General features: G+C 39.4%; 1 protein-coding gene across 9 annotated transcripts in view; it reads left to right on the forward strand.

Moving 5' to 3' along the window:
• The window catches only part of LOC131105440 (intermembrane lipid transfer protein VPS13B-like), a 265,748-nt gene that overhangs the window by 14,258 nt on the left and 237,710 nt on the right, over positions 1-13,780 (forward strand). For all 9 annotated transcript variants that reach the window (XR_009119934.1, XR_009119933.1, XM_058053560.1 and 6 more), the window contains exons 8-13: positions 2,668-2,942; positions 4,585-4,680; positions 4,985-5,107; positions 6,003-6,140; positions 9,840-9,927; positions 13,206-13,391. Coding sequence is in view for 7 of the 9 variants with exons in the window: in XM_058053560.1 (XP_057909543.1) it covers positions 2,668-2,942; positions 4,585-4,680; positions 4,985-5,107; positions 6,003-6,140; positions 9,840-9,927; positions 13,206-13,391 (906 nt within the window). In the remaining 2 variants the exon portion in view is untranslated. The remainder of the gene's footprint in view (positions 1-2,667; positions 2,943-4,584; positions 4,681-4,984; positions 5,108-6,002; positions 6,141-9,839; positions 9,928-13,205; positions 13,392-13,780) is intronic.

A 13,780-nucleotide genomic window follows, 5' to 3' on the forward strand; every position in this document is an offset into this window, starting at 1 on the left:
AGTCATTATCTGTGTTCCGTTTACAAAATAGCTGCACAATTATAATAATATAATAATAATATAATATTATTATAATAATAATATTGACGAAGTACAGGAACTTTGGAAATCCAATAACAATTGTTACCTTGCATGTCTTCATGCTTGATAATTAGTGTGGGAAGCGCCTGAAACGCCAAATTACTACACGTTAATAAAACGTGAAGTTAATTATGTCTCAATATCTACAATTCATGTGGTGTCCAATCATCATGATTGTTATTTCTGACAGTTCTGTGAGGGTAAGGTTTTGTTCTTCAGTATTTTTCATGATCATTGTACAGGGATCTTTTTTAAAAAAATTTATTTAATTTCTTTTTTTATAGTGTGCCAAGTATTTGAACACTTAAAAAAATTCAAAACACTTGAAACTTAAAATTTTGACTCCCTTTTCGGGTTTTTAGTTAGCCTGCTCGGAGAGCATACCATACAGTATAGATACTGTGTGTATGTTGTGTTGCAGATCTTGAAGACTTTTAATCACTACAGCAAAACTGTGAATTGTGTACCTTTTTGTATGGGTTTTGCGTATTATTTTTCAATTTCTATTTAGGTGGGAGCCTGTCTCCCTTAAACAGATTTGCCACAGTAAGTGTATAGACAAGTAGACCGGACCAAGCATTAGATTTGACAATATCCGAGGTTGGAACCGGAGATCATACACCGTTTCATGTGCACATGAAGAATTATACAGTCGGCAATATTGCGGTCTATAGCAGCTTGTGTGTGTGTGTATGCGTGCGTCATCTCACTGTATGTATGTAAATGGCTGGAGTTTGTCCAATGACCTATACATATTGTACTGTAATGTTTTGGGCTTTCTATGATGTGTTTGCCGCAAGACTTTGCTTTGAAGGGGAGCATGCCCTTACTTGCCTCAGAGGCCCATTGATGGGACCAGACTATCGCACACATTGGTTTGAAGCAACAGGCCATCTTGCTTTTTTAAAATGTCATATGGCTGCCATATGTCAGTCCAGTAATGTGATTTTTTTTAAATACATAATATTCTCCATAGTGTATGAATGAGGATACAATGGTTTAATAGCAGGGACTTGTATTACAGTTATATTCTTTACTGCTGAAATTGATTTCAATTAAATTTTTATGGAAATATGTAACTAGGGATATTGATATTGGTATAAAAAATGAGATATTCATATTAGTATTTTTGTTAGTACCGTTTCCTGTAGTATATTGATATTTTTTTGGCGAATAATGATGTTGGCAGGCAAGTGATGTCATGAGTTAAGACATTTTTATTTATTTTATGTGTCATGTCTAAAAATCTACAATGCAGACATATACAGTTGTTCTGAATTGACCATTGATTAGTGGTGATTATGCTTAAAGGTACCAGGATCATGTACAATGGTTCACACATTATTTCCTCAAAACTTTCTGATATTATTTGACCTTTGAATAAGTGTTCTAGAAGGCATGACTGACAAGTTATGATGTAGAACGAATTAGAATTAAGCATTTACTTATTTGTCCAGTCCAGCTCTCCCTTCATAAACATGGACGGACATCTACTGGCCTTTGAGGGCATTGCTGCTTCTCATTTGTCACGCTAGGTCACTTTTCAATGTCAATTACTTGCATACCCACTTGTTGTTTAAACTGTGCAGCTATGTGCTACATGACAGGTGATAAATGCTGCTTTGGACATTAATACTCAGTTGATTTTAGTCATTTTAGATTGAGTCATTATGTTTTGAATGTATTCATGTGGAACAGCGTTCAGCTAAAGTAACATACATTTGTCCAGCCCACATCTCCCTGGGAATTTTTCACTCACTTCTGTGGATTATTACTTCAAAGTCTACTTAAGCCGCCGTGTTTTGATCATTTGATTGGTAAGTGCTCTTTTATTTTGATTGTCTCATAATTCAAACGCAGGCTGCGTCAGTCTGTGACATGAAGCGAAACGGCTTAACTTGTTGAAGTGACACCTCAAAGGCTACCACAGAGCGAAAAAAAGAGAGAAGACCAAATTGGACAGGAACACTGGAGGAGAGAAGGAGATAACACATGACATGAGAGTTACAACTGCCAATTCACTGAGTGAAAGATTTAATTAAATTCATAATTTTCACCGCCTTAGCCTCTGGGATTCCTAAGCAGTGACCTCACGGACAGTATTGTTTTTCTGCAGAGGACATGAGGCTGCAAGGAATGGGATTACACATTCTTGGGTATTGACATCAGCTTCCTCTTTCTCCATCTTTATGGAAATAGACAAAATGTGAAGAGTTGTTATCAGAGAATGGCACGTTATGGTGGTGTTTGTTTAAATTGATGTCCGGAAAAGTGACCAAAAAAAAATCATAAGTTTGTTTTGCTATTTTTACCAACTCTATTTCTACCAACTTTCTGAAATAAATTCATCTAAATGGCTGTCCGTCTGCAGAAAGACTGAAATACAATTATTTTCTGACATAATTTATAGACCTTGAAAATGGTCAAAAGGGAAAAAATGCATCTTTATATATATATACAGTAATATATTATGCAATCATTATTTGCACTTGTGCATAAACTCACCAAATTTAGTTTCAACAACGTTGTTATTTTGTGCATTAATTTGTTTATTTTTTTCTTCTTTCTCTTCTTTTTGCTTTTCAGGTATGGATATGGAAGTAGACAAGAATCAGGGTCCAAGCCAGTACTCCAGCCAAGAGTTCTACATGGACTCAGACCTTTCTGAAGAGAACTACCAAGGTTGGGTCTCTTGGGCTTGGTCCTTTGTTCCAGCCCTCGTAGGCTCAGAGGAGGGGGAAGAAGGTCCCTTTTTGCAGAGGGAGACTGGAGGAACCCCAAACAATCCCCAACAACACACACCTAAGGATCCTATGGTTTCCATTGGGTTCTACTGCACTAAGGCTTCTCTAACGTTTAAGGTAATGAACTTCTATGGGAATTCATTCATTAATTTTCTACCGCTTATCCTCACGAGGGTCGCGGGGGGTGCTGGAGCCTATCAGAGCTGTCTTCGGGCGATAGGCGGGTCAAACAACCATTCACACTCACATTCATACCTATGGACAATTTGGAGTCGCCAATTAACCTAGCATGTTTTCGGAATGTGGGAGGAAACTGGAGTACCCGGAGAAAACTCATGTATGGGGACAACATGCAAATGCCACACAGAGATGGCCGAGGGTGGAATTGATCTCGGGTCTCCTAGCTGTGTGGCCTGCACGCTATCCACTCTTTCGCCGTGCAGCCCTGGGAACAAAATGTTTGATATATTTTAGCAGTGCACAATAATTATCAAGCTGATATACGGAATTATGATGTCACTACGCTTTTTTTTTGGGGGGGGGTTAGTGTTTCTGTGCGCCCCACCCCAAAATCTTGTCGGCATGTTTTGAGCGTGAGTCTCAAAGGGCAGCTTGGTCCCTATGAAGTTTCACTGTGTGCGGTACGGGCAAGGAAATGGACATTTCTAACTGGTGTCTCAGAAACATTATGGATGGATCCCAATCCTGAATCCTGTTGTTTTTGGCAATTCGTGTTACCCCTGAAATTCAGTCCCTAAAGTAATTTTCGTGTAGTTCTGAGTATGTGTTCAGCAAAGATGCAAGTTATGTTGCGTCAGATATTTAAGTAACATCCTTTCTTAATATAACCTCCAGGAATTTCCAGGTTCGTCTCCACACGTGATTAAGTGCGAATTGGAGAGGGAGGCAGCGAGGGTGAGAGAATCCGCTCCATCAGTAGGGATAATAAGACACAGCTGCTTCTTGTTCTGCACCTGCTTCCTGTGTTAAAGTTGAATGGGTTGAGGCCTGCACAGTTCAGCTCTACACCCACAGTTGTTATATGGGCCAAACTCTGAAGCATCACGACTCTGTCTTGTTGCGACCAGCTAGTTTTGACCAGATGCTCCATCGCTCTTTCTGTCCTTGCTTCCGTCAGACCTTCACCCAGAGGAATAAATGCTCTACTGGACAATCTCTCCTTTAGCTAAACAGTTTTTATGTTGGGATTTTTTAGTGTTCTCATAGTCATCAGAGGGATCAGGCACACAATTTGACCACTTTGAACCCTGTCCGGAAGTACCAGCACACGCCACACCGGCTTGTCTCACATTGCTAAATTAAGCAAAATGGTGAACATTTAGGCACAAGGCATCTTGCCATGGTTCACAGCTGAGACTAGGGATCTCGGACTCTAAGAGGTTGGTGACCACTGGTTTAGGTTTCCTATTCTATTCCTGTTGTCACCATGATACGGTATTACAGTGACCATGTTTTATCTTTCTAATAGCTTTTTTAAAGAAAAATACTCCACCTGGCCTTTTCACTTTTTAGGTAGTATTCTAGTTTTGGACATTGACTTTTTCTTTGTCATTTTTCGGCATATAATGCTAAATGAAAATAAAAAAAGCGTGCAGCAAAAGTAATTTTTTTAAAGAATTTCCTCGTAATTTGATGGATAGCTGTCTGAATATGTGATTCCCTTGATTTACTGCTGTCAAACTTGCTTTTTTGTGAGAAATGTGACATTTTGATGCAACACTTTTCTCTAATATTTCAGCTGACAGAGTCCCACGCAGAGACGAGCTACTACAGCCCTCAGAAAGTCAAGTCCAGAGAGGTCTTGTGTCTGGAACAAGAGGGAATCACAATTGAGGTAAGGCATTTGGATTTATTCTCACTCTTTACACGTCACGTTATTGTGTGGTCAGACATTGATTTTTTTCTATATCATAGTCCTCTTAGTGAGGTTTTGTGTTGGGCTAACATAAAGAAAATGAATGATGCCACTTAGTCTTTGAGAGGTGAACTGTTTTCTAAGACAAACTAAACAGTATAAGTATAAAAGTATAAAAAGTCTGAATGAACCGCATATGCTTTTTTGTTAAGTAGAGTTGGTTTCGTGATGTATTGCAGCATTTGGTATTTGGTTTAACTTTCTTGTTCTGTTTTTTTTGTAGGTGCTCATGATGGGAGAGCCCTTCTTTGACTGTCAGATTGGCTTTGTGGGCTGCCGGGCTCTCTGCCTGAAAGGCATCATGGGAGTACAGGATTTTGAAGAAAACACAAACCGCACAGAAGAGGTAAAGACAAGTGTAAAACTTCCTCAGGGCATTCCTTCAAATTTTCTGCAAAGTTGGAACCATAGAATCTATCCCAATGGTTAACTGAAGTAAGACACTAGAATTGGAACTAATTTTTTTTATTTCCACTGTACTGCAACTACAGTATCTGCCTCATCATGGCTGCACCCGATTTACACGTCTTTAATTGTCAAAACAAAGGTTCCAGTTGATAGACTATGGGTATTGTTGACTACTACTGCTCACTCTTTAGTTGAGAAGATTTGCCAATTGGTTCGTTCTTGCAAAGCATCACAGGTTTAGTATTAATTTGAGGATGCACAGCTCGAAATGACAAAATTAACAGCCATGCTAACGGAAGATCATCATGTCCCGTCCCTTTATAGCTACTGCTTTATTATAATCCACAGTCTGCACAATGTCCTCCTCCGTCTTTCCCAATGTTAAATTTGCGTCCGTACTTTCGCCAACAGATTTGTCAATCAATGTCAATAGTCGTTATTATTTATGAGTTCCGTTCTTGTCGAATCTTGTAGCTAATTACTCTGTAAGTGGGGTCACACAGTGGCTTAATGGTTAGCGTGTCGGCCACACAGTCAGGAGAGCTGGAAGGTTTAGGGTTTAAACTGTTTTCACCCTACATTTAAAAAAAATATATGCATGTGTCTTGATTGTCTAGCAACCAGTCCAAGGTGTATCCCACCTCATATTGAATAAATAATTCTTAACTCACACCATAGGACAATACAGTAATTGAATTGAACACAAGAATTAGAACATACTCGTTATAGTGCAGTAGAAAAATAATTTCAGATATATCCGGACAGGGATATAGAGTAAAGATTGTTTTCTCAATGGCTTACATCCATTCTGCCTTATCTCTGTGTTCTTACAGGATGCTGTGTTCTTCAGCTGTGGGGACACCCTAAGCAGCAAAGGAATGACCTACCTTACAAACTCTCTGTTTGACTACCGCAGTCCAGAGAACAATGGTGTCCGGGCTGAGTTCATCCTGGATACTGTTACTCACAAGGTCTCCAAATTTCATGACGTTCCCATCTTCAAAAGTACTACAGCAATGAGTTGATTAATGTATTACTGAATTTAGCTGCAAAGCCGTGTTCCCAAGATTCAGTGCACTGTTTGTGTTCATTGTTGTTTTTCGTTGGTTAACGAGAAATCTTTGCAGATGTTTCAAGTAAGTTTGACAGGAAATATCTGATTTTTAAAATCCAAACAAACATACAGAATGCAAGAAAAAAAAGTTCCAGAGCGGACCATCCCAATAGGATGAAAGGAATCAGTCATATGAAAATGCTACACCTTTTAATTACCACTTTTCCATTATATTATTTTAACCACGCCAGTGATACATTGTAATTACATGAAGCTTTTTTTACGAGGCAATGACAACTGTTACTATATTCAGAGGTACTAAGTACATATGTTTTTATACTCTTTTTAAGTTGTATTTCAGTAACCTCTCATCTAAACAAATCAGTATAATAATTATGTTTTAATTCACTTTAAAATCCGCACTCCTAAGTTTAGTCACCCAGCTGCTAGCTCCAATAGAGGAATTTTCCAGCTATTTGAACTAGTTGGCTACCACACCAGAGATTATGCCTGACATCTCTAAGATCCCCTCATCTACCATCGGAGCTCGAGTGTTGACTTTGCTCACAAATGCTCATGACCATCAGTGAAGCGTTTGTTTGGACATCCATTCATCCATCTATTCAGGCTTGAAAGTCTCAAGAGTCAAAGGTTTTCGTGTTAATTCATTAGCGGTTTTGAAATCAGCCAATGGCTTTGATCCAAACGCATGCCAGAGCTATTAGCAGTCCCCTTATAAATATTACTTATTAACCTGCTTTTCTGATAAGACCCCATTGAAATCTCTGTTTGGAGAGCCTGAGCTTGTTGGTTAGGTTAAGCGTATGTGCCTCTGCTTTGGTGTGTTCTGGGTCTCTCCCTTCTTTCATACTCTTTAATTGTGTGGTTAATGATTTAACGGTGTGTAACTAATACACATACAGAAATATATTTTGGTTGCATCTTAACCTTTTTCTTTTGTGCTTGTTTCTTTTGAATTTGTAAATGATACATTTTAAGGTTAGCCCTTGCAGCGTCACCTTGGTTCAAGCTGTCTATGGCAGTAGCCACGTATACATGGACCCAAATATTACAATTCCATTCAGGTTATTTGCTTAAATGGAAAGAATGTAACCTTTGTATACACCTCATTCCGAAAGAAAAGTGCCAATCCGAATGAATATATAATCGGATTCACAGGAGTGGAATATACCTTTCCCCAATCTGGTTGAGGTATCTTGTACCCGCTCAATCGGAAATTTGTCAGGGTGCGTTCTTTCAGGTGCGACGTAACACGCAGACGCGTCTCAGGTTTTGAAAATGGCGGCGAGCAGTCATCACTGGACTACAGCGGAAAGTTTGTTTCGTTTTTGATACAAACTTTAAAAGAACTGAACGTTCAAGTTGCTGCTTTAAAAAAAATGTAGCAACTGTCCCAACAACCGTGGTAATCACACTCTCGTCCTCCATCTTCGATGAATCACGTGATGTTGTTTACGTTTTACTGCGCATGCCCCTTTGACTATTCCGTTTGATTATAGCGGTGCATGTAGACAGGAGATTGGAATATTCCTTTCCATGTATACACTGTTTTCTGGTACGTCATTCGGAAAGAGGAAAATTTCCTCATGTAAACGTGGCTATTGTGAAAAGAATCGTGAAAGCTATGGTCATGGTTTTATTTCATTTGAACATGCATCGGATTACAATTGAATGCATCACATAATCAGTTCACAGTTCCACATGTCCAAAAGGAGTAGGAAGAAGCAAAGCTTATTAAATCCTACCCCTCCATCTGGTACTTTTACAATCAGTAACTGTTACATTTGTTCACTTCCTGCTTTCCATAATATGGTTTAAGTTTTTTTTTTTTTTTAAATAATGTACCTCGTACCGAAGCTATGTCTGATTCTGAGACAAATGCTGGATTTTTAGCAGCAAATTAGCAACAAATGAGTGTTTTGATAAAGCAAGCAAACATGGCTAAGTAGGCTACTTTGCCACATCATTGTTGGAAAGCACAAAGGCCAGACATTGGTCGTCACGTTTGTGCATATTGCAGGATTAATTTTGGAGATACTCTCACAATCATCAAGGATTTGAGGCTGTCACTCGGCAATACAAAGTGTCAGCTTCCTCGACAGATTTTTATGGGATTAAGGTCCGGAGACAGATAATGTGCTGCTTCTCCAGCCACTCCTTTTTTGCATTGACCATAAGTTTTGGTCATTGTCATGCTGCAAGACCCATCCCCAACCCGTCACAAGAGTTTCTGCTGCTACTGTTTGACAGTAAGGGGTGGTATTGTCGGGGTCATATTCGACCGCTCTCCGCCTCCAAACACGTGGAGTCAAGTTGCTGCCAAGGAGCTCAATTTTGGTTTAAGCTGACCACATCACATTCTCCCAAGCTTTCTTTGAATCATTCACGTGTTCACTGGCATACTTCCGATAGGCCCGGTACATGTGCTTTCAGGATCTCAATCCATTACAGCAAAGTGTGTTACTAATGTTTTTCTTGGTAACTGCGGCCCCAGCTCCCTTGAACATTAACCAGCTCCTCCCATGTAATTCTGGGCTGATCCCTCACTTTTGTCAGGATTATCCTTAATCAACAAGGTGAGAGCTTACGTGGAGCTCCAGAGCAAGGGCGACTGACTTTTTTACCTTGCATGTCTTCCATTTGACAATTATTGAGTCAACAGTGGTTTCTTGCTGAAGGGATAGGGCTAATTTGTGTGCTTTATAGGCACATAACTGGTTTGTGGTCATCATAATTGTTGCTGCTCAGTAGGGGACAAAAAATAAATGTACAATAATTATTATGGACTGCTCATAGTTGTGTAAGTTGGGGAACTTACAAAATCAGCAGGGGATAAAGTACCGTACTTTCTGGACTATAAGTCGCACAAGGCCAGAAATGCATAATTAGGTAGAAAAAAAACATACATAAGTCGCACTGGAGTGTAAGTCGCATTTTTTGCGGATCATTTATTTTACAATCTACTTGACCAAAACAGACATTACGTCCTCTTGGAAGGCAAGTTCTAAAATTAATAAAAGAATATCACCTCGTACTTCGGTACATGACAAAAAAAAAAAAAACTATATTAGGAAAGCAGGAAGTGAACAAATGTAACAGTTACTGATTGTAAAAGTACCAAATGGAAGGGTAGGATTTAATAAGCTTTGCTTCTTCCTACTCCTTTTGGACATGTGGAACTGTGAACTGATTATGTGATGCATTCAATTGTAATCTGATGCATGTTCAAATGAAATAAAACCATTACCATTACCAATAGATAGGGTGTAAGATATGCTAACACAATGGTTATTCAGCTATACAAAAATAAACATAAACAATAAAGGTGTACAGTTTTTATGTAACAAACAGTTCTTTCATTTATAAGTCGCTCTGGAGTATAAGTCGCAGGAACAGCCAACCTATGAAAAAAAAGTACGGTAATTATTTTCCCTGCTATCATTAAAGGTTACCAGATGAGCTCTCAATAACCCTTTTTATCTTCAATTTAACCCCTCTTCGTCGAATCCATCATGACCCCAGTCACTGCAGTCTTGAAGGTTGCTTGTTTGTTCCCCCACCGCCATGTTTACCCAACTCTTCTTTTGTTTGACAGGAGACCTACACAGAGATAGCAGGCATGCAGCGCTTCGGTGCTTTTTACTTGGATTACCTCTACACAATGGAGAACAGCAGCGGCAAAGGTATTGTCTTCGTCATTCCTCCTCACAGAGCTTGTTTGCTCACCTTTCAAACCTTTCCACTTCTTCTCTCTCTTCCTTTTATACTTGTCATGTTCCCTTTTGCTCCAGCTTGTCCTTCCTTTTTTTCCTATCTGTGTTGTGCTTTCCCTCTCATTCTCTTTCTTTCGTCATCTTTCTTCTTCTCCCTTTCCCTCTTCTCTGTCAAACAAGAACCCCAGAGACTTGAATAAAGCGATTGTCTTGTTTGACTCGCAACCACCTGGTCCTTGACCCTTCCTGTCCTCTCTCTCACCCCAACTTACCTGGAGGGCAACTGTCAGAAGTGTTTAGTCTGCTGACACATATTTGAGTTTCTTTCACCTTGATGCTTGTTGAAACACCGTTCCTCCCCGGTCTCTCTACCTGTAAGCCCTTGATAAAGTGGATAGGGTGCGATTGCCTAATTGGGCTTCATTCTTTATGACATTCAACCTACAGAATTGTTCTGTTGAACCTAATACTATGGGGTTGCTGGGGATTTACTCTGTGTGTGGTCTTTTTTTTTTTTTAGCCAATATGATGTATAATAATGAGAATAAGTCACATATATGATCAGATATATTTAGTCAACAAAAACACTTTTGGTTTTGCTCCCATTTTAATAAGCTGAATTCAAATATCTACAGTTTGTGTTGTGGATTGAGTGGTACATGGTGGTGGTGGATTCATGGTATAGACAGCGAGCATGTGCATTTTATTGATGGCATTTTGATTTCAGAGCGATATCGTGACCAGATCTTGACGCCATTCATGCATGGGCGTTACCTCATATGGTAAAATGATAATGCACGGCCCCATGTTGCAAGTAAACATTTGGACAAATTTCCTGGAAGCCGAAAACATGGCCAACATTTTCACTGGACATGCCCCCCGCTAACGATAGGATGTGTTGGATTGGCGTGTGTGCTATTTCGAGCAAATTGCGGTCGCACCAGATAATTGCATCTATTTTTAACTAATTATTGTAGTTCATTGTGCAGTTTGTGGAGGCTTATGGCGCACTATTTGCCACCTTCTGTATGATTGGGTTGCTCACTTGCAAATATTATGGACACAACACTTTTTGACTGTCCAAACAGAGCAATTAAAACCTGTAGAAATTAGTAAAAATCTGAAATAAAATAAAATCTACATTTGATGTATTTTTGTGTTAAAAAAACCTGGTGATAGTTTAATCAGAATGCATGAATAAATTGTAAACAAGCAAAAGCATCAGTAATATTTCTTTTGTTTCAATAGATCATTTTACATGATTGAAAATAAGAAAAAAAAACATTGATAATCTTGTCCTCAGCTGTCCAAGTTGTATGTTACAGTAGGATAAGTGTGGGATGGTTGCGGTTACTCCTGTCAAATGGAATGCTTCTCTTCTGTCAGTGTTTCCCTCCTTCCCGCACATAGACCTGATCCAGTGTCAACCAAACAAATTAGTCTCTATCGCCACAGGACTTACAGACTCTGAGTCAACTGAAACATTAGCCGACTCGGGTCACACTTACCACTGACTTCACGTTCGAGTAACTCGTTTTAACCTTTGGAGACTGAGGCACGCACCTTTTTAGAAAGTATAAATCCTTACTATATGGTCTGCTTGCCCATCATGTCACTGACTATTCAAAATGCAGTCATACGGTTGATTAGTTTAGTCCTAATTCTTCTAAATCGAACAGAGAAAGGGAAGAAGTGTCTTTCTCTACCAGACATTTTTTTTTTGCTTACACTTCTAACTTCTGAACTAAAAATGTTCTGTGCCGTAGTGGAATGTAATGAGAATAAAGAAAGTTTTGACCCTTTGTCCTCCTCTCTCTCTCTCTCTCTCTCTGCCATTCATCCACCCACTTCTTTTTTAATTTCTCCCTTTTTATTGCTGGGGACTTGCTGGAGTCTTTTAAGTGGAACTCTGGAACAGAGGCCTGCAAAGACCGAAGGGACAGCTGTGTGAGAGGGGTGGACATTTGTTATACTCATCATTGAAAAGTTTAGTGCTGTGTGTGCTGATTCTTTTTGGCTGGATCAAATCCTTGCCACTCAATATTGTCATTCGGTTTTCCCCTAACAGATGACTGGAGGCCATTTTACTTGATTAAGTGACATTTAAATATTTTTATTGCATTGATAGGAATGTTGGGAATACTGGGACAGAAGTAAGAATGTGCGGCCGGGTTCACATCGGTGCAATTTTAATAGTCTTATACTGTATATACGGTACACTATATAGTCAAAACTTGTAGTATCTGGTATTACACTTACAGTACATAAGATGAAAATAGAAGAAATGATGTTGATTAAGTTGGTCCCCTTTTATGCGCTATAGCAGACAGTAAGTACAGTAAACCTCGGATATATCGGACTCGGATATATCGGAAATTCGCTCACAACGGACAGATAAAAACGAACCGATTTTTCTGTAATGCATTTCCAATAAAAATTCATTGCATATATCGGATTTTTTTATAACGGATTTCGCCTATTTCGGACAAAATCTCTAGTCCCGTTCCAATGCATTTCCATTAAATTTCCCTCGCATATATCGGATGGCTGCATCGTGGCGCTCCGATTCGCCGAATCGTGACAGGCCGCTATACGACGTCATTTGCAGTGTTTGCAGCGTTGCCTGCGCGTCCAGGTACATTGGAAACATAGTCAAGGAAGTGCCTTTTTATAACGGATAAAATCCGATTTACGCATATACCGGATATAAATCCGATATATGCGTAAAGCGGAAATTTTCCGGTATACGCATATAACGGATTTCACTTATATCGGACAAAACCAGTGGGAACAATTGAATCCGATATATCCGAGGTTTACTGTATCATGAGTATTCGGAGGTCAGGACTCTGTGAGGTTCTTCCACACCAAAATCATCCAATGCTGCCTTTATGGACCTTGGTGTGTACAATGACACAATTGGCATAATTACAGTATATCGCAGGGGTCCCCAACCTTATTTGCACCACGGACCAGTGTGATTTGTTTTTTTTTAACTCACCCACTGAATCAGTGCGAAGCCTGAGCTTGTTTCGTTGAAACGAGATGGTCCCATCTAGGTGGGATGGGAGACAGTGAGATGTTTATATATTATTTATAATTTCTGTGCGACCCGGTAGCAAATGCGCCACAAACCGGTACCGATCCCCGGCCCGACGGTTGGGGACCCCTGGTATATGGAACTAATTTATGCACTAACTCATCGGTGTGTCTGTAAATGATGCTTTAATGCATGTTTCTCATTGTAGATTTCCAGGACTTGTCTACTGGGATTATGGAAGACGTAGTGCCTACTGTTCAAGAAACGTCCATCAAGAGACTCATCGTGGGACCTTTAGATATCAAGTTGCACAGCAGCGCCGTGCATCGCATTATCAAAATGATCACTTGTGCCATGGACCATGAGTATGAGCCTTATTGTAAGCCACAGCAAGGTAAGAACTTGTTTACTCATCAACGTCTTCATCACATTGTTTCCTTGCACAATCCATCTTTCACCATGGAGTTGTACATGAAAGTCATGAGCTTCTGGACTGCATAAGGGAGGTTTAGTCAAACACCTCTATCGTCGTCATCCCTGCATAACTGTCTGTCATGACTTCATTCCTGGGATGCTTTGAAAGAATGACCTGGAATGTTTGTCCGTATGTAATATTTCAAGCAAAAACTCATTACAGTGAAATGTTAACCAGAATACCCCCATAACGATAAAAGATGACCACAAACTTTCGTAGATTTAGTAGAATACCTGTATAAGAATATAAGGTGAACTTCAATATAAATCAACCCTTCTTTTTTAATACACGTTTTTAGGAAAAATCCA

The sequence above is a fragment of the Doryrhamphus excisus genome, chromosome 17 (assembly GCF_030265055.1).
Source record: "Doryrhamphus excisus isolate RoL2022-K1 chromosome 17, RoL_Dexc_1.0, whole genome shotgun sequence".
NCBI lineage: Eukaryota > Metazoa > Chordata > Actinopteri > Syngnathiformes > Syngnathidae > Doryrhamphus > Doryrhamphus excisus.